Source organism: Trichechus manatus, unplaced genomic scaffold (assembly GCF_000243295.1).
Source record: "Trichechus manatus latirostris isolate Lorelei unplaced genomic scaffold, TriManLat1.0 scaffold00028, whole genome shotgun sequence".
In the NCBI taxonomy this organism is placed as follows: domain Eukaryota; kingdom Metazoa; phylum Chordata; class Mammalia; order Sirenia; family Trichechidae; genus Trichechus; species Trichechus manatus.
Window position 1 is genome coordinate 17,215,936 of NW_004443964.1, and position 20,792 is coordinate 17,236,727.

A 20,792-nucleotide genomic window follows, 5' to 3' on the forward strand; every position below is an offset into this window, starting at 1 on the left:
TTTTTTTTTTAATTGAAATGAAAATGTATACATGCTATTCGACCCTGTAATTTCACTTCTAGATATATTTTCTAAGGAAGTAATCATAGAGGCAGTTAAGGGTTTACGTATAGCATTATATGTGCAGCATTGCAGCATTATTTGTAACAGCAAAAAAGTTGAAGCAATATCGTATGTTGAAATGGTTACATTATGGAACATCCATCTTATGTAGCTATTAAAAATCATCTGTAAAAGAATATTGACTGAGGGAAAGCTTACAATAACAGTTAAGGTTTAGGGAGTGCCTGCTCTATACCGGGGATCATGCTCAGTGCTTTGCATAAATTATTTTATTTAAACTTCCTAACTGTCCATTGCCAGTTCCATTTTACAGATGGAGAAACTGAGACTTGGGTTGGGTAAATAATTTGCCTGAGGTCAGACTATTACCGAGGTGGTAGAGCTGAAACCAAAGCCCCCTGATAACACATGCTAGATCACTTCATCATGGAAAAGCAGATACATAACCACATGTATGGTGTGACCCTCATTTTATATGAACTCTTATGTAATCTTTCTGTGCCTTAGTATTTGCGTGGGTGAAGTTTTTGTGTGTGTTGTTGGTGGTGGTGGCCCGCAACTTGGCTCCTTGTCTTGGTGACCTTATGTATAACAGAACAGAAATGGTTTCTTTGATTTATTTTCTTTTTTTTTAGTAAGGTTGAACTTTTTGTTTGTTTATTGGCCGTTTGAATTTTGGGGTGAATTTCCTATTCATGTACTTGGCTAGTATCTGTTGAAGATAGCTTCTTAAACTTGGCCACTGGGAATGAGCCAGAAAGACTGTAATCCTTCTAAGGGGAAGCTTTGCTTTGCCAGTTGAAATGCATTTTTCTTTCAGGGGTAAACTAGTGGTTTGATTTCTTAATCACCTGGAACTTACTTGACTTTAAAGTCTAACTTTAAAATTCCTGGCCTCAGGAATGATTGGTGAAGGGTACACAGGACCTCTGTGTACTACTTTTGCAACTTTCTGTGAGTTTATAATTATTTCAAAAGAAAGTTAAAAAATTTAAGGAATGATAAAACTTTGGCTTCCTTCTGTTAACTACCTGTAACTGTGCTTGATAATTCTGATGGAATCAGTGAGGAAGGGGAGAGGGGGAGCGACAATAGATGATAACAGACCTAAAGCCAAACAATGGTTAGGAGCACCACTCTTTTTTTAATTTGGAAATAATTTCAAGCTTTCAAATAGTTGACAAAATAAAATAAAGATATGTACCCTTTCCCAAGTTCACCTATCTGTAACATTTTTCCCCATGAGCATCAACTTTTTACAAGTGCTGTTTTGTGGCCACAACCACTACACTCTTCTCATCCTCCCTCTATGTTTTTAGCACCACAGGCTCAGTCTGGTAGGTTCCAGGCATTTACCCACCTGAAGAAAAATGTTTACACTCAGTTTTCTGACTTCTCCTACAGTGGTTCTGTTTCCCAAGGTTTAAATATAAATTTAAACACTTAGTCTTTAAAAGGTTTTGAATGATTTATTTCCTGCCCCCTAACCTCAAAAGGAGCCCTGAAGGCACAGTGGTTAAGAGCTCAGCTGCTAACCAAAAGGTCAGCGGTTCAAATCCACCACTGCTCCTTGGGAGAAAGATGTGGCAGTCTGCTTCCCTAAAGATTACAGCTTTGGAGACTGTCATGGATTGAATTGTGTCCCCAAAAAATATTTGTCAACTTTAGGCTGGGTCATGATTCCCAGTATTATATGATTGTGTCATCTGATGTGATTTCCTTATGTGTTGTAAACTGTATCACTGCGATGAGGTTATATGTGATCTGCTTATGTGTTGTAAATTCTATCACTGTAATGAGGTTATACTGATAAGATTTACAAGATTAGATAGTGTCTTAATCCAGTCTCTTTTGAGATATAAAAGAGAGAAGCGAGCAGAGGCACACAGGAACCTCATACCACCAAGAAAGCAGTGCCGGGAGCAGAGTGCATCCTTTGGACCTGAGGTTCCTGCGCAGAGAATCTCCCAGACCAGGGAAAGACTGATGCATCACAAGGATCTTTCCCCAGAGCCGACAGAGAGAAAGCCTTCTCCTGGAGCTGATGCCCTGAATTTGGACTTGTAGCCTACTGGACTGTGAGAGAATAAACTTCTCTTTGTAAAGCCATCCACTTGTGGTATTTCTGTTGTAGCAGCACTAGATGACCAAGACAGAGACTCTATGGGGCAGCTCTACTCTGTCCCACAGGGTTGCTATGAGTTAGAATCAACTCAGCAGCAATGGGTATGGGTTTTTGCCCCAACCTCAAATATTAGCATCACTTCCCCCTTCCCCAGTGTAGTCACTCAGCTGTAGCTAACCTAATGTGTTTAGCGTCCCTCTCATGGGACTGCCTTGCTCCCAACTCAGTGCCTTCCCATGTGCTGGTTTTCCATATCTGCAATGTTCTTTTTTCCAAATCCTCTTAAAAAAAAGAAAAAAAAAAAGTTATTTCCAGAGTTCTTTACTGGTCAATGCCATCTGATCTGGGTATACTTGTCCTGAGTTTTCATTATTTACGCTTTTCTTTTCTTCATATGGATGTCGTTATGATGCCCATCTGTCGTCTGCCTGACTTTCCCCCCAGTGAATGGCACCAGGCATTATCTTTTATAAACCTCCATAGGCCTGGTATGTATGGTTGTGTGAGGGCATGACCTGGTTTTTTTGTTTTGGTTTTTATTGTGCTTTAAGTGAAAGTTTACAGTTCAAGTTAGTTTCTCATACAAAAATTTATATACACATTGTTATGTGTGACAGCACACTTCTTTCCATCCTGGATTTCCCTTGTCCGTTCAACCAGCTCCTGACCCTCTCTGCCTTCTCATCTGGCCTCTGGACAGGAGCTGTCCATTTAGTCTCATGTAGCTACTTGAGCTAAGAAGGATTCTCTTCACGAGTATCATTTTATGTCTTATAGTCCAGTCTAATCTCTGACGAGTTGGCTTTGGGAAGGATGACCTGGTTTTGAATGAGTTACTGTAAGTTGAATTTGGATTTCATTTATTAGGACCATCTAGCAAATCTACAAAGCAAAATTCTAATCGTATTGCTACTTTGGAACACCTTTTCTTTCCAAGGATATGCACTTCACCCAGGTGGGTCTTCCTCGTGGCAAGTAAAAGGTCCGTGTAGTGGTGAAGGGGGTGGACCTGATAGTTTATTAGTGGTATAAACCTGGGCCCTTCTGGATTGGAACAGACTTTGTAGCAAGGGTCTGGGAATCTAACAATTAATGGGAAAGGGAGTTCTGAGTTTCTGACAATCAAGGTATAAGTGCTTTGGGAGGATTGTCTCTGCCGAAAGTAAGAACATTTCCTTTTTTCCCTCCCTCCCTCCTCTCTCTTTCCCTCCCTCCTCCTTCTGTCTCTCCTTTTCTTTCTTTCTCTCCCTTCCAGTCTTCCTCCCTTTGTCCCTCCCATCCTCCCTCCCTTCCTTCCTCCTTTCCTAGTGAAACTAAGGCTGGAACTAGTTCATTATCTGCAATGTCAATATTGAGTTTTGTTTGTGGAGTATTAACAGATTTGAATGGCTGCTGGTAGCTTTCAACTGCTTCACTGAATTTAAATGAATCAAGGGTAGCTATTAAGCAGTACTTGAGATTTTTAGGGTAAATCAAACCTTTGACTAAGGTTGCTTTTGACCAGATTCACCATTTCCCCTGCCGCATTGAGGAGGAAAAAATGCAGATTCTTACCTCCTCTTCAAGCCCCGTTTTTACAAAATCTACTCCTCTCAAAAATGTGCAGATGTCAAGGCATCCTATGCAGTAGAATGGAACTTGCTTTTTTTCCTCTGCCAAGAGAAATTTTTGAATTAAAACTAATGACTGACACAGCCCAAGCTAGCAGATGGCACCAGTTCACATGCCCAAGTAGAAGCTCATTCAGAGGCAGCAAATGTCTAACAGGCTGAAGTTTACAAAGGCAAAGAATTTTAATAATGACCTTAAGGGATTAGGGATGCTCCTGAGAAATGAGGCATATTCTAAACCAGGCTCGCCTCTCACGATGCTGCATTCCTGCTCTCTGTGGCTGGATACTAGTTAAATCTTCAATCACAATTTCTTTCTCCCACCTCTCCTACTTCTCTTCTTCCTCCAACACTTCCACAAATCCAGTATATGGATTAGAAAGAAAGAAAGGAAGTATTGCGTCTCAATGGCCACGTTACCATTTGTCTGCCCTAACGTGGAGGAAAGGAGCCCTGGTGGTACAATGGTTAAGTTCTCAGCTGCTAACCAAAAGGTTGGCAGTTCAAATCCACCAGCTGTTCTGCGGGAGAAAGATGTGACAGTCTGCTTCTTTAAAGATTTACAAGCCTTGGCAAACTCTGTGGGGTAGTTCTACTCTGTCCTATAGAGTCGCTATTAGTTGGAATCCACTCGATGGCAATGGGCTTTTTTGTTTTTTGTTTTGTAATGCGGAGGAGCATGATCAGTGAATGACCTTGAAGGAACTATGTTCTCTCTTCTGTGGATCTGATGATAGGACCCCAGGATTGGATTCCCTGGCACATGTTTCAGATATAGCTGGAGGTAGGAAGGATAGTTATTAGTAGACAAGACACAGACAAGCAAAAAGATTCAGAGAGATTCTTACCTTTGAGTTATTAAATGCCAACATTGAGTCTTGAAATAGCTCTTCATTTTTCATTATACAGTCTGATTTATTGTTGATAGATTTTTCATGGTCTAATTAATGATGATAACCTTTTTGGGTTGCTTGAGGTAAAATAAAAGTCATTGATGTTTTGGTGTTCTGACTCTGACTCCCTGTGGTTGATAGCCTCATGGAGTTCTTAATAGGGAAGGTATTTGTCTACTGGCTTCCTGTTGGGGCATTTGTTTATTATTGGTTCAGGTTAGATGGGAGCCATTGATTTGTTCTTGTTTTTAGACTGGCTAACCTAATTGTCGTTGTTGTTAGTTGCTGGCAAGATGATTCCAAGTCATGGCGACCCCGTGTGTGCAGAGTAGAACTGCTCCATAGAGTTTTCAAGGCTGTGACCTTTCAGAAGCAGATCAGCAGGCCTGTCTCCGGAGGTGCCTCTGGGTGGGTTTGAACCATCAACCTTTTCGCTGGTAGTCAAATGCTTAACTATTTGTGCCACCCAGGTCTCTGGATAAACAAGAATCCTACGTAAATGGTGGGGCGAAAAACCCTTATTAGAGGTTTTCTCAATCTTAGCGAGAGAGATGATGAGAGAAGAGACAAAGTAACTTTAATGAAGTATCATGGTCTACACTTAAGGAAAGACCTGTGAGCAGAGCAGTTTGAGACATCATGCTTCTTGGAAACATACCTGGCTAACGCTAAGCTTCAGAGAACATTTGGCACTAAATAGTGCCCCCCCCCCAGAAGTATGGGCGCACAAATGTATTTGCATCTATTATTTTAGAACCTTAATCACACTTTAGTGTAAACACTACAGAACAGTGTGACCTTTTTGAATAGAATTGTTTTAGTTGGCATGATAAGTAGTTCAGAGTATTAGATTATTTCGTTGCAAAGTTTGAAGGTTAAAGTTTGATCCTGGAAAATAAGCCATATGTTTTCTTTGCTTGTTTGTCTAGCTCCTTAGGGAGCTTTCCTTTTAACCTGTTCTTTCCCTGTATTCCCTTTTAGTAAGTAGTGTAAGGCTGTCTTTCTCATTTCACAGGGAGTCCTAGAGATCCTTATAAATAGAGACAGTATTTTTCCAGCACTTTGGACGTTGGCTGTGTGGATCCACAAAACACTTAATTCCCTCTTTAAGAATGCATCCTGATGATTTGAGGGAGAAAGAGTCACACCTAGTTGAGACTGAGTACCACCTTGTGTTGTCTCCCATTGCTGCTATAACAAATTTCTACGTCTTTTGTCGTTATTAGGTGCTGTGACCCATAGTAACCCCAGGTACAACAGAACGAAACACTGCCGGGTCCTGCGCCATCCTCGTAATTGTTGCTAGACTTGAGCCCATTGTTTCAGCCACTGTGTCAGTCCATCTCATTGAGGGTCTTCCTCTTTTTCCCTGACCCTCTACTTTACCAAGCATGATGTCCTTCTCCAGGGACTGGTCTCTTCTGATAACATGTCCAAAGTATGTGAGACGAAGTCTCACCATCCTCGCTTCTAAGGAGCATTCTGGCTGTACTTATTCCAAGACAGACTAGTTCATTCTTCTGGTGGCCCATGGTATATTCAGTATGCTTCACAGCGCCATAATTCGAAGGCATCAGTTCTTCTTCGGTGTGCCTTATTCATTGTCCAGCTTTCACATGCATATGAGGCGATTGAAAGTACCCTGGCTTGGGTCACATACACCTTCGTCCTTAAAATGACATCTTTGCTTTTTAACACTTTAAAGAGATCTTTTGCAGCAGAATTGCCTAACGCAGTGCGTGTTTGATTTCTTGACAGCCCCTTCCATGGGCGTTGATTGTGGATCCAAATAAAATTAAATCCTTGACAACTTCAGTATTTTCTCCGTTTATCATGATGCTGCTTATTGGTCCAGTTTTGAGGATTTTTGTTTTCTTTATGTTGAGTATAATGCATACTGAAGGCTGTGGTATTTGATCTTCATCAGTAAGTGCTTCAAGTCCTCTTCACTTTCAGCAAGCAAGGTTGTGTTGTTTGCATATCACAGGTTAATGAGTCTTCCTCCCTGGATCCTGATGCTGCATTCTTCTTCATATAGTCCAGCTTCTCTGATTATTTGCTCAGCATACAGATTGAATAAGTATGGTGAAAGGATGCAACCCTGATGCACACCTTTCCTGACTTTAAACCGGGCAGTATCCCCTTGTTCTGTTCAAACAACTGCTTCTTGGTCTTAGTACAGGTTCCTCATGAGCACCTACATCTTAGTGGCTCAAAACAGTACAGATCTATTATCTTGCTGTTTGTGAGGCCAGAAGTCTTAAAATCAAGAGTAGACAGGCCTGTGTTCCTTCTGGAGGGCCTATGGGGAGAATGTTTCCTTGCCTTTTTCACCTACTAGATGCCACCTACATTCCTTACCTCATGGCCCCTTCCTCCCATCATTCCAACCTCTACCATTACATCTCCTCCTCTGACTCTTACTTCCCTGTTTCATCTTTTGAGGACCATTGTGATTGCATTGGCCCACCCAAATAACCCATGATAACCTCCCCATCTCAAGATCCTTAACTTAATCACACCCACACAAAGTCCCTTGTCAGATAAAGTGACATATTCACAGGTTTTGGGGGGTCATTAGTCTACCTACAACACTCGCTCACTGCTTCTGCCTGCCTTCATGGGAGCTAGGCTCCTCATAGGTGTTCTCACCATTCTCTCCAGTTGCCTTGATTTGAGTCAATTTGGACTCTTTCTCATGTTCTTGTCTTAGTCTTCCATCTGGTCCTGTTGTTTCATTCTTTTCCGTTTCTTTCCAGTCTCATGTCCAACCCTCTAGTTCAGGCATTTCTGACCTCACAGCCAGACTGCCAGTTAGCCTTCAAACTGGTCTGCCTGTTTATATAATTTTCCCTGCAGATATTTGAAACTCACCTTGAAGCTAGTACACATGCTAGTTTTTTCATCTGTACCTGATAATTCCATTTTCTGAAATCTTTGTTTTCTGTCATCTTTTATTTCCACTAGTTATGTCTTGTTTCCTTGTTGGAAAGGTGACATGCTTGAGGACAACACAGCTTGCTCTGGTGGGAAAAGAAGCCCACGTCTAATGGCACCCACTTCAGTCAGTGCTGTGGCTTTGGACAAACCACGTAATTTTCATGAATGACACTCAGGCGCTCTTGCTTTTTGACCTTGGCTGGTGTGCAGGGCTGTGAGTGTGGGGAGGGTTTGGTCCTGCTGGCCCAGTGGCCAGCCATTGGGAGACGGGCAGGAGGGGGCTTGGAGTGGTCCGCAGGAGGAGGGAGTGACCACTTGATGGGTGGTCTAGAACCCAAACCACAGATTCTGGTTCCAGTACACTCAGTTACCTAGCAGTTTTGGTGCTAGAAGCAGGCTTTGTTATAGTCTAATCCTTTCATTTTTGCAGATGAGCAAACAGAGACCCTGAGAGTTCCTTGTATTTAAAAAGTAGTAGTTACGCTCCAGTCCCATGTACCATTTTTCAGTGAGAAACTAGTGACGTGGAGTCAAGCTTTGGTCAGTGTGGATTTTGGGGAGTTTACTGTGAACCTCTGAAGCCGCTGCCTGGTGCCTTGGAGGAAGACAGTAATGATGATGTCAGACTGCTGTGACCCCAGCTCAGGCCTTGTTGGCTGACAAGAGACCTTGAGAGAATTTGGTCAGAGTTCAGCAAAGGTCCCTTTAACCAGCAAGTCAGGGACCTGACTCTGTGGAGGAGGGTTGGGTAAATAGGCCCCGGGTGGCCCTTGCATAAAAAATCACTCAGCTCCCTGAACAGGTGCCAACTCATTGCTCCCTGGGGCCTTGCCGGGCTGCTGGGACCACAGGCTCCTGCCTCATTTTCGTCCTTTGGCCCTGGCCTGGGTCTAACTTTGCCCTGTGGATTCCCAGGCCGTCCTACCCCCAACTACAGAAGGACCTCTGCACTCTTGCCTTACTCCCCAGTGGACCAGCTCACACCATTCAGTTTCAAAATCGGGTTCTTCGTGTTTGGACCTGTGACCAGTCACCTTCACTGGTGGCCACTGCTACTCGTGCAGCAGCCTCAGAGCATCACCTTTTATATTTTTGAAGCGATTTAAATGAGGTTTATTCTTCAACCTACTGAGAATTATCAAGTACCAAGCTTTCGTTTTAAATTACCTCTATAATTTTCTTTTTAAATTATCTTTGTAAAACTAGGTGATAGTTAAATGAAAAACATGTGTTGCTGTTGGTGTTTTTCTTTTTACTAAGCTTACAAACCTGTTGGCTTAAAGATAACAGGGAAGGATTGTTCTGAACCTGAAGCCGTGTCTTTTTAACATGTCACCAGCTCCTGGATTTAAATTGCTTTGTCTGGTCGATAGAGATCATTCCCTTTTCCTGAATCCAGTGGGGGTAGGAGAGCCTGAGGACATGAATGAGTGTGGGCAAAACTCTAACGGATCATTTTTATGGTAGTAATTTCTCGCAAATTTGATACTGAAAATGTGTAGCCTCAGATACGTTCGTGTTGTGGCTGGACCCTTGAACCATAGTTCTTGTCCTCGTTGGGGGATCTCATGTTTCTGGTGATCCAGGACCACTGTGTCTTCCCAGGCTTTAAGTTTTTTCTTCCTGACAGTATCGGTTGCCAGCATTTTGAACATGAATATTTGGCACAAGACTTAAATGTAAGACCTCTTCCAATTAAAGCAGCAAGCAAGCAACACAGTGTTGATTGTCTGTGGTAGATTACTTGTAAGTATATTATGTTGGGTTGTGTACGACCTTCTGTAAACCTACACATGTAGTGTTGTAGGTTTGGAAGGGACTCTACACATGAAGATATTGAGACTCAGAGAGACCCTGGCTTCCTAAGGGCCCCACAGGGTCAGCTGGAAAAGAAACAAGTACCAGAAGCCCTACCTAGCTCCAGCTTCCAAGGCGATGCTCTTCCTGCTTTCCCATGTTGCCTCTCTTCTACTGATGGTCTCCCACTGCTCCCCAACACCCACCCTCTGTTCTGGAGGTAGAGAATAGACCCATCATGTGGCTGAATATACCATGCCCATGCTCATGCCCATGTCCCCTCCCTCCTCCTAATCATGTTCATTCTACCACAACATACTCATCTATCTAAAAGAGCCTGCCTCCCACACTGGTCTCACCCTCCTCAGAGTGCCTGAAACCCACCCTGTGTTTTAGCTCATGTGACTGGATCTCTTTCCACATTGTGGTGTTAATGTCCATGATGTAAGGCCTGTCGTGATGCCTGGTGCCCAGTAAATGGGTCTTGACTGAATAGTGAGAGATGTGATGTAGTAAATGTCAGTCACAAGGTGCGATTGCAGTCTGGTGTTTTGCTGTCCAACTTTTCAGGTGTCTGCTTCTCTCTGACTAGCCACTAAGCCCCAGAAGGGTAAACGTGGCTTCCATGTCTCTCACCATAGCCCCTAGCGGACCTCTTGGTGGGTGGTGGGTTACAGCATGAGTACTTCATTTTCCTGCCACTTGAATCTTGGATTCAGTTTCAGATACGTTTGCTTTATCCCGACTCCTCAGAACATGGGTCATGTCTTCACTACTGCCTAAATACTCTGGCCTTGTGGCACCTATCATTTGGGGGAATAAAGAAGCCAAATGTTGTGGTCATTAGTTTACAGATTTTCTTTCTACACTTAGATACGTTGGTACTTATTTGCACTGGCAAGATCGTCTGAGTGTTAGGGGGAGATGCAAGCCAAATAATTGTTAGAATTGCTGTGAAAATTGCAGTGGAAGTAATATACCCCTCTTGGGTTAGCTTTTTATAACTAGAAAACCGCTGGTTCATTTTTTGTTCCAAGCACCTCAAAATCACCAGGATGCTACATTCTATCTTGTTGGACTTCTAAAGTAATACTGATAATGTCTATGGCACAGGTATTTTTAAGGCTTGAAATACAGAATTGTTGTTAGAGTCGAGCCAGTCAAAGGGGAAGAAACACTCAGATGATATGAAGTAAGACAGATTGTATGGCATTTATAATATTGGCTTGTAGTTTGTTCATAAAAGAGAATGCCTAACTGGAATTTATCTAGTGAAGATTAAACTGTCAAGCCCGCTGAAGTGAAAAACAGTGGATATCTACCAAGTAAAAGCATATTACTATTTTAAAATGAGCTTCATCTGTTCTCCTAGTTGCAAACGACAGCGTTTCGTATGAAGAAACCGCTTTCTGACTCTGGTTCATGTTTTTTTTCTTTTTTTCTTTCTTTTTTTTTTTTGCAGAGCCTGAGCCCTTGTGAAGCTGGCAATGACAAGTCTGAATGGTAGCCATGCCGAGAAAACCACTGACATGCCAAGACCATCAATCCCCAAAGTGCACGTGCAGAGGTCTGTGTCCCGAGACACCATTGCCATTCACTTCTCGGCATCCGGGGAGGAGGAGGAGGAAGAAGAGGAGGAGTTGAGGGAGTACCTTGAGGAAGGGCTGGACGACGAAAGCATTGTAACAGGGCTCGAAGCCAAGGAAGACCTCTATCTTGGCCATGACCCCATTGGCCCTGCTGCCTCGCTCATCCGGGCAGATAGACTGTCCGTGTCCCAGCCCCCTGCCATTTTGCCCGTCTCCGCGAACACTGTAAAGCTGTTGGAGTCTCCTCCTCTGGCAGCCCAAGTATTAAGTACAGTGCCATTGGCTCTGTCCCCAGGGTCTTCTTCGTCAGGGCCCTTAGCTAGCTCTCCCAGTGTGTCATCCCTTTCTGAGCAGAAAACCAGTTCTTCCTCCCCGTTGTCCTCTCCTGCGAAGTCTCCTGTCCTCTCATCTAGTGTCTCATCCTCCGCCCTTTCCAGCGCAAAACCCTTCATGAGCCTTGTGAAGTCCCTGTCGACAGAGGTGGAGCCAAAAGAATCCCCACACCCCCCAAGGCACAGGCACTTGATGAAGACATTAGTCAAGTCTCTGTCCACAGACACTTCCAGGCAGGAGTCAGATACTGTCTCCTATAAGCCACCCGACTCCAAACTGAATTTACACCTCTTCAAGCAGTTCACACAGCCACGAAGCACAGGTGGTGATTCCAAAACTGCTCCCTCTTCCCCACTGACTTCTCCCTCTGATACTCGCTCCTTTTTTAAAGTGCCCGAAATGGAGGCTAAAATTGAAGACACTAAACGACGCCTTTCAGAAGTCATCTATGAGCCTTTTCAGATCCTTAGTAAAATTATAGGGGAAGAAAGTGGCAGCCATAGGCCCAAAGCCTTATCTTCAAGTGCTTCAGAACTCTGCAATCTGTCCAGCTTGAACGGTCACTTGGAAAGCAATAACAACTACAGCATCAAGGAAGAGGAGTGTGATTCCGAGGGGGACTGCTACGGAAGCGATTCCAACATCCCCAGAAGTGACCACCCAAAATCAGCCGATGATCCCCCAAGAGAGGTGGAACTGAAAAGTTCCCAGGTTAGCAGTCTAAAGGACTTAGGCCTGAAGACCAGTTCTCTAGTTCTTGAGAAATGTTCTTTGTCTGCATTAGTGAGCAAAGAAGATGAAGAGTTTTTTGAACTGTATACTGAGGACTTTGATTTGGACACTGAAGGGGAGAGTAAAGTTGATAAACCCCCAGATATCCCTCTCAAGCCAGAGGTGCTTGTGGACAATGGTATGGCTCTTGACAGTGACGATGAGGTGGACTCAGCAGAGCAGCCCCAGGAATTACCAGTGAAGACCTTGGGCTTCTTTATAATGTGTGTCTACGCGTACCTCATCCTCCCCCTCCCCCATTACGTGAGTGGACTCTTCCTGGGCATTGGCCTTGGATTCATGACTGCAGTTTGCATGATTTGGTTTTTTACACCACCAAGTGCTCATAAATATCACAGGTTACATAAAAATCTACAACACTGGAACACAAGATCTCTGGATATCAAAGAACCTGAAATTCTAAAGGTAAGCCTTCTACACAGCAGCCCTCTCTTTCATATACAGCGTATTTTAGATCTAACTTAATTTTTTTAGGCTAGTTGTTACAGGTTTTTGCACAAGCATTGTGTTTAATCTTTAAGGTCTCCTCATTCTCCAAGCACCCAAGAGACCAATCTGGTAAACTTCATTCTAATTCAAGTTTCACGAGTTCACCAAGAAGTTTTCAAGGATCTCCTTGGTTCTAGAGTAGCACTTACATCCAGTTCCTAGTTCAGTCTCTAAAAATGCCAGGAATTTGCTTCTTGCCAAGGATGTTACAGCTGAGTCTTTTAGAGTTAAATATTCTGGAGACCCTGGGGAAGGATTAAATACTCAAAATGCAAGAGAAGGGAAGGAGGAAACAGAGGCAAATTAATGTCAGCATTGGCCCCTGCTGGCACTCCTCTTTCCTCTGTGCACAGTGGGGTGTAGGCTGTAGGAAGAGAATTCACCTTTAAGTGCTTGTCAAATGTCAGGCTCTGGGCCACCAACAGTGGCCATTCTATCCGGTGCAGGAAGAAAATATTAGAACTTTATATTTATTTTTTTCATCTTTTAAAAAGTTCTGGGTTTTCCTGTGGAGCACAGTTCTACCCTGACACGCACAGGATCGCCATGAGTTGGAATTAACAGCAACTAGTGGTTTTAGTTATTGTTTATCTTGAAAACAGTGAATTGTACTGCTTGGCTATATAAAAAACATAAGACTTCCTTCTGTCTTTGCAATCTCTTTAGAGGATTACCTGCGATGCACATCACATTCTGGTTTAATGCTTATTCAACAATTAAACTGTTTTTCTTTTTTTTTTAAAAAAAAAATTCTGGATTTTGTGTATGTTTTGTAATATATACAATATAAAAGTACAGTTGTGGTTTATATAATTTGTAAGTCATACACACATATACGTACATACATTTTTATATCTATATGCTTTTTACAGAAAGGATATGGAATCAGAAAAGTTGAGAGACCACTGCTTTATAAAAGTTATTTGATTCAAAAATCATAATTGCCCTTAAGAGTTGGATGCTTCCAGTTTTACAGATGGGGAGACTCAGGCTTGGAGTGATGGTCATTTTTCCAAGGTTTCGTGACAGTTTATTAGTGGAGGTGGGATTTGGAGCCCTGGGGTGCCCTCTTCGTGCTGTTTCCATGACACCTCTCTGTGGGAATTTCATGCCTAGACCTGTCCGGAGAAGCACTTACATTACAAGAGGTGTACAAAAGGGAGATCTTGGCTTACCTGGGGTGGTTTTGAACCTTAGTTACTGATTTTAACCTTTAGATTTTCAAGTTTAAAGCTTGTTTGATTTCTCTGTTAAATTAATAGCCACCTCTGTTTAAATAATGCTCTAAAAATGGCAAAATGATCTCTCTTTATTGCAAAAAAAACAAGATTAAGATCTTTTTTAGGGTCCAAAATAGTTTGTTAAAAAAAAGTCATAAACTTCTTTCCTTATTCAAACGAAATACATGGTCAATGCTTAGACAACACAGGAAACCCGAAGAAAACAGTTATCCCTCACCATCACCACGCTGAAAATGACCTGTCGCCGTCGGGCTGATTCCAACTCACAGGGGCCCTATAGGGCAGAGTCGAACTGCCCCAGAGGGTTTTCAACAAGCGGCTGGTGGATTTGAACTGCCGACCTTTTGGTTAGCAGCCGAGCACTTAACCACCACGCCACCAGGGCTCCCCTTATCATACTAGTAGAAGGTAATTGCAGTTAATGATTTGGTATATCTCCCAGTCTTTTAAAACATTTCTGCATGTATGAGTATATGCATACATACACATGCACACAAATATGCACACTCACATTCTTTTTAATTTGATTTTGTTAGGATCATATATTTTGTAGCCTTTTTTCTTTCACGTGGCAATGTGCTATGAGACTTTCTTTTTTAAGAGAAGCTGGTGTTGCATCTTGAGGATGTGACACACTTAAGCTTAGCATTAATATATGAAGGAGCAAAAGTGACTCATTTGCACGGTTGCTAAGGTTTTTTGATAGGGTGGTACTGTGACTTCCTGAATTACATGCCTGCTAAGTAAGTTAGTGCTGATTTTAGCAAAAAAAAAAAAAAAAAAAGATGCTTATTATATTAACTCCAGTGCCTAATGACTGACTTTAGCATTCAGTTTAAACAGTTGTCTTGGAAAGATTTAAATTTTAATGCAGTCAGTCTCTGGTGTTGAGTCCAATCACTGCTATAGGTCAAGAGTTTACTAACCATACAAAGGATGCCAATGAAATGGGATCTTAATGTTGTGGTACAGTCTGGTTGCTTTGATCCAATCATTGGAACAGGAAAAGCAGTACTATGTTGAGCACCTACAGTGGGCTAAGTGTTGGGTACATTATTTCATTTAATTCTCACCTCAACCTTGTTCAGTTGGAGTATGTGCTGATAAGGAAATGGAAGGACAGAGAAGTTAAGTTACTTGCCCAAGGTCACACAGCCAATGAGTGGCAGTCAGGCAGGGCTAACCATTTCTTTTAAGAAAGGTGTTCCATCCTCGATGTCTGGGATAAATGTATTTGATTAGTGCCAGCATTGTTGGGGTGAGATGGTATCTCGTTGTAGTTTAGATTTGCATTTCTCTAATGGGTAATGATCTCGAGCATTTTTTTCATGTGTCTGCTAGCCGCCTGAATGTCTTCTTTGGTGAAGTGGGATAAAGGTATTTGAATTTCACATCGTCAAGTTTGCCTTGTTGAAAACAAGTACTTTAGTGCTGTCATTGACTGACGCCTGTAATCCAGGCAAATTGTCTTAGGCTGTTTTATGAGTATTCGTCGTGATTGATATTTGATCAACTCTGTTGGATCGTTTTGGTAATTCCTTTTCATCCTTAGATGAAACTTGTTTAGAATAGCTTTTTACTAATGAGGAAAAGTATGTTTTAGCTTGAGGTCTTTTGTTTGGTGCACAGGATTCTTGTGATTTAGTGACCTAGCTAAAATAAGTTCTGTATTTAGAAAAGGGGCATTGCTGTCAATTAGAAGGGTAGGTTGTATATTGCAGGCCAAAGATTTCAAATGCAAAAATGCTCTTTGGACTTAATTCATTTTACTGAGTAAAAGATCATACTCTTGATAACCATTTAAAAAAAATATGGCACTCTAAAACTTTTTAGCAGAATTGGCATTAAATTTCAGACCCAAATATTTTGGTAAGAAAAGCAAAGTATAGTGGAGTCTAGCATTGAGCATCTGTCTTCCTCTCTTTTTCTCTCTGGCCATCATACTTTACTTTCTGTGTGAGTTAGAATAACACTAGCTATTATGGCAAACTACAAGTCCATTTCTTGCCCACATGTTATTGTTGTTAGTTGTTGTCGAGTCGATTCTGACTAATGATGACCCCATGTGTGCAGAGTGGAACTGCTCCATAGGGTTTTCAAGGCTCTGACCTTTTGGAAGCAGATCTCCAGGCCTGTCTTCGGAGACACCTCTGAGTGGGTTTGAACCATCAGCCTTTAGGCTAGTAGTCAAGCGCTTAACTGTTTGTGCCACTTAGGGACTCCTCTTTTTTTTATTTATTTTTTATTGTAATTTAGATGAAGGTTTACAGAACAAATAATTTCTCATTAAACAGTATACATATTGTTTTATGACATTGGTTAACAACCCCACGACATGTCAGCACTCTCCGTTCTCGACCTTGGAGGACCTTTTTTTTTTGGTGAAAATATACATAGCCAAAGATACACCATTTCAAAAATTTCTATATGTACTGTTCAGTGACACCGATTACATTCTTCCAGTTGTGCTGCTATTCTCACTATCCTTTTCCAAATTATTCCATCACCATTATCTTCAACTCACTGTCCCCTAGGGTTCTCATCAAACCTTTTGAGTTGTGTTGTCAATTTGATTTCACATAGATAATTCTTTTTCTTTTTTTTGTACTTTAGTTGAAGGTTTACAGAGCAAATAGTTTCTCATTAAACAGTTAGTACACATATTGCTCTATGACAATGGTTAACAACCCCGTGACATGTCAACATTATCCTTTCTCATCCTTGGGTTCCCAGGGTCTCCTCTTGCTCACATAACAGTCCAGTATGGGTGTTCTAAATGGGTGGATAATCGACTCCACATGTTAATTCAGTGGCCCAGGCAGTTTCCACCTTGTAGCTCCACGTAGGGCTGAGCGGTTTGCCAACTGCTAGGGTATTAAAGTTCTTTGCATCCAGGTGGCAGAAGGGGAAGGAGAAGTCATACCTACTTAAATGCCTGGGCTCAGGTGACACACATCACTTTCACTCATCTTCTGTTCCGGAGAGCTAGTCGCAGAGGCACTAAGTGTAAGGAGCCTTGGGAAATTTAGTACCTTGCAGGGCAGCTTCTGGTGGTACAGTGGTTAAGTGCTCGGCTATTAAGCAAAAGGTTAGTGGTTCAAAACCACCAGCCATTCCATGGGAGAAATATGTGGCAGTCTGCTTTCGTAAAGATTACAGCCTAGGAAACCCTATGGGGCAGTTCTCCTCTGTCCTATAGTATTGCTATGAGTCAGGATCAACTCGACAGCAATGGGTTTGGTTTTTGGGCAGCTTCTTCCCAGCACAAGTTCTACACTATGGAACCAAACACTATTGAAAAGTGTGCCCAAATTTTGGAGGCACATCTAGCCATCTCTGCCTCACTTTCGTAGTACTCACAGTAGCTATAGTTATTTGTTTATTGTCTGTCTTCCCCAGTATACCATAAGCTTGCTGAGTGCCTGGGCCATGTCCATCTTGTTCATCATTGTATTCTGGCATGTATTGGGCACATGACAAATAACTGTTGGATGAATGGACGGACAGATGAATGGATGAATGTTTTATCAAAAAGTTCAGGCAGTGAGTCAGTATTGACTCAGTGATAACTACTGAGATATCTCAGTGAAGTTGCTTTTTTAAAGAAATCACGGATCCCTGCTTTAAAAAAAAGTGTAGTCGGGGTTTGATAAGAGTGATCTTTTAAGAAGATGAAGAATCAAATCATTACTTAAAAGTACAGTTTATGAAGTTTTTCTCCCCCTAAAATGGCCTATCTTTGACATGAATTTGAACTTGATATTTATTGCTTATACATCATCTGGCAGCAAGTCAGCTGTCTTATTAGCGCTCATACTTTGCAGCCCTCCTAAATTCAAAGAGAATAGAAGAATGGTTTCAGCTAAGTGGAGGATTGGAGAACATTGGTGGTGAGTTCTAGGTTTCCACTCTGCCTCCAGGTTTATGACTTTAAAGCGATGCAGGGGATGGGCCTTGGTTTCTTTATAAAACAGCTCTGTTAACCTTTTTCTAGGGTGAGTCAAGAGTCCCTTTCCTTTTGAAAATAGATTGATTTTATAGAGGATGTGATGATGCAACTCTTGAGGGCAGCAGGTATGTAAACCTTTAAAAAAAGTTTGCTGATTACAGGATTCAGAAGATATAAAACCAGCATGTGACAGTGACCTCTAATACAGAGGCCTAGCCCCTTGACTAATCCTCCATACTTTGTGCCCTAGGTAGAATATGTGAGCCCCATGAACCAGTCAGGCAGGTGCTCAAGGAGAGTCCTGTAAGTTCTCATTGATGAGTCCAGGGAGTCCTTGCAGCCTGGACTGAGAGTCTGCTTCCTTTTTTGGTTCCATAAACAATTCAAGCAGTTTTTCTTCAGTGTGACTTGACATGACGAAGAAAGGAGAAGAGTGAAGGTTTCAGTGTTTTATCAGGGCAATTTCACTACTCTGTCCACGCTGCAGACATTTGTATTATAAATGACACTGCAGCAGTGATGAGTCAGTGGCAGGTAAACCAGAAAGACCAATTTGCACCCAAATAATAGCTATTCTCAAAGACTGGTATGTGATTGTTTAGACCTTATGGTACTCTACCATCTCCTGTTCTGTACTCAGCTGATTAGAGCTGTTCTATCTTGAATGTAAGTAGCAAAGGCCTGTGCAGGTAAGAGGTATCACAAAGTCCCCAGAAGAATTCTTAGGAACTCCTCTAAAGCCCGTGTGCTGAAATGAGTTCCTTTATGTGGCCTTTTGCCTTGGTTTTTTGCAAAAACAGCTTGAGAGATTTTTCCCCTAAGCCCTGAGGAGTTACCTTTGCCCTAGTTTTCTACCCCAGGGGGTTTGTTATTTTTGTCCAGGTTGACTGACATTTCCTGGTTAAGCTGTAAACAACTTGTGGTTTGATACTTTTTGTTTGGTCCTGGGCTGCAGCCTGCGCTATGATTAGTATGCACCTTGCAGGAGCTGGTCAACAGACTATACAAATAAAGTGTCTGTAGCATACTATGCAAATGAAGTGTCTGTGGCCTATCAAGAGGGGGTTGGTGAGTTCGTTGCCCTGGTGGGAGGGCCATGCCTTGAAATTGAGGAAGATTTTGTATATCTGTTCGACCAACCCCATAGAGGTTTTTTAGACAAGAAGTAGGAAGAAGCAGAAGGGAGAAAAAGAGAGAAGACACGGAGAGAGAGGAGGCCAAGGAACCTCCTAAAAGAGCTGTAACATGGGTCAAGGGCTGTAACACTGAAGACAGAGACAGGCCTGGAAGGGACCCTGCAGCACAGTCGGTGGTAACAGGCCCGGAAGGAGCCCTGTGGCAGAGCCGATGGCAGGGAGGCAGAAGGCAGAGCGGCCTGTGCTTGGGGGCCGAGAGGAGGCCTGTATGGCCAAGGGGAGCTGAGAGAGCCATCCTGAGTTGAAGAAGGGAGACTTTGCCTACCTGCTTCCTGGTCCTGATCCCAAGTTGTAGCCTGTTACTTCATTAATAAACCGCTTAACTGTAAGTGTGGTCTGTGAGTTCTGTGTGGCCATTGCAACTGCTTGTCCAACCCAGAAGAGAAGTAGAGAGTGCTGTGGGAAGGACGGCTGGTTCAGAATTGGTAAAAAGGTTGGAAGTTGGAGGTATGATTGACCTTTACCTCGTGGGGATCAGCTTTGAGCTGATCCTGGTCATTATTCCCCCTGAAGTTGGTTCTGATGCTACTACTAGCGCCATTTCACAGCATATTTGTTCTTAATTCATGGAGTTCATAACTGATGAGAAGCAGCAAATAGGAGAAAGGTTGCTACAGGCATTCAACATGGAGTGGCATATGAAAGCAAGGAGGGAAACCAAGGTAGGAGAAGCTAATGTGACTTAAGGCTTGCCATTCTGGGTAAGTTAGCTCAAGGTAATTAGCCTCCTGTGTGCTGCAGAGCCCAAGGGCGTCATTGTGAGCGACACCTCTGGGAAGTAACCTTCCAGGGTTTTTATTTCCGCGGCTGGCTAGATGCCCTGAGCTGGGGACCTGGGAGGAGGAGTGGGTTTGGGCACGGGGAGAATGAGGCATATTGCATTTGAGATGTTTATTTTTGCTGAACATTCTTAAGCAGGTTGGGTGGTCCTTCTCCAGAAATGTGCTTGTCAGTTGACCAAGAGTATGCTCAGTTCAGTGCTGTTCTTGCACACCAACTTTCCACATGTTTATGGCGAAAAGCTTCCTTAAGATTTCATAAGATTCTTGGATTTCTGTTTGAGTATATGACTAAGATACGGTTTTGAAATTATATTCATGAGTAAATTCTTGATCTCAGAGTCATAAACCACCAGCATAACACAGCAGTAGCATGTTGGGTCTCTGGAGCAAATGATCTGTCTTTCCTAAAAAGACATGGCCTGGAAGGTTGGCTGCAATTGCATTTACGCAATTGCAAGGAGTAATAGAAATGACTTTTGGAGAACCTTTTTTCTTTAGATTATGCCACATTTAAATATTTAATAAGGGGGTGGTTTTTTAAAAATAATTAGATTCCCTGAATATGAGGTTTAGTTTTGATAGCTGGAAGAATAATTTTGTAGGGAGAACATTCTGTCAGTTTTGAGAAGAAACTTTGCCTGGTAAATTTAGTTTAGATCTCATGAAACTCTTTTATTTTAAGAAATCAGAGACGGAGAAAACAGCCTTATCCCTTACAGCCAAAAGAGACTTGAGTTGCTTTCTGTCGGTCTTTTATAACCCTTAATACAATGAGTACAAGAAATATGAAAGCGTTTTTTTTTTTTTTTTTTTACGTTATACTTAACTGAAAATATCCTGCCGCTATAATTGGTGGCTTGAGTTTTTACGTGTGGCTTTTATAAACATGGCTGTTTCTCAGCATCCCTTGTTGCTAGAAAAGTTTATCAGGTGCAGTGTTTCAGTGCAGGTACCCCATGCTTTGAAGTTGGCTGGAAAAGTAGCTGTGTGGGA

General features: G+C 42.3%; 1 protein-coding gene across 5 annotated transcripts in view; it reads left to right on the forward strand.

Annotated features, from left to right (window-relative positions):
- Window positions 1-20,792, forward strand: part of TEX2 (testis expressed 2) — a 120,137-nt gene that overhangs the window by 38,154 nt on the left and 61,191 nt on the right. For 4 of the 5 annotated variants that reach the window (XM_023729347.1, XM_004374213.3, XM_023729348.1 and 1 more), the window contains exon 2: window positions 10,891-12,547. In XM_023729347.1, coding sequence (XP_023585115.1) covers window positions 10,916-12,547 — 1,632 coding nt within the window. In that variant the 5' untranslated portion in view covers window positions 10,891-10,915. Of the gene's footprint in view, window positions 1-10,890; window positions 12,548-18,719; window positions 19,343-20,792 lie in introns of those variants that run through there. The other variant, XM_023729349.1, reaches the window with a different exon arrangement.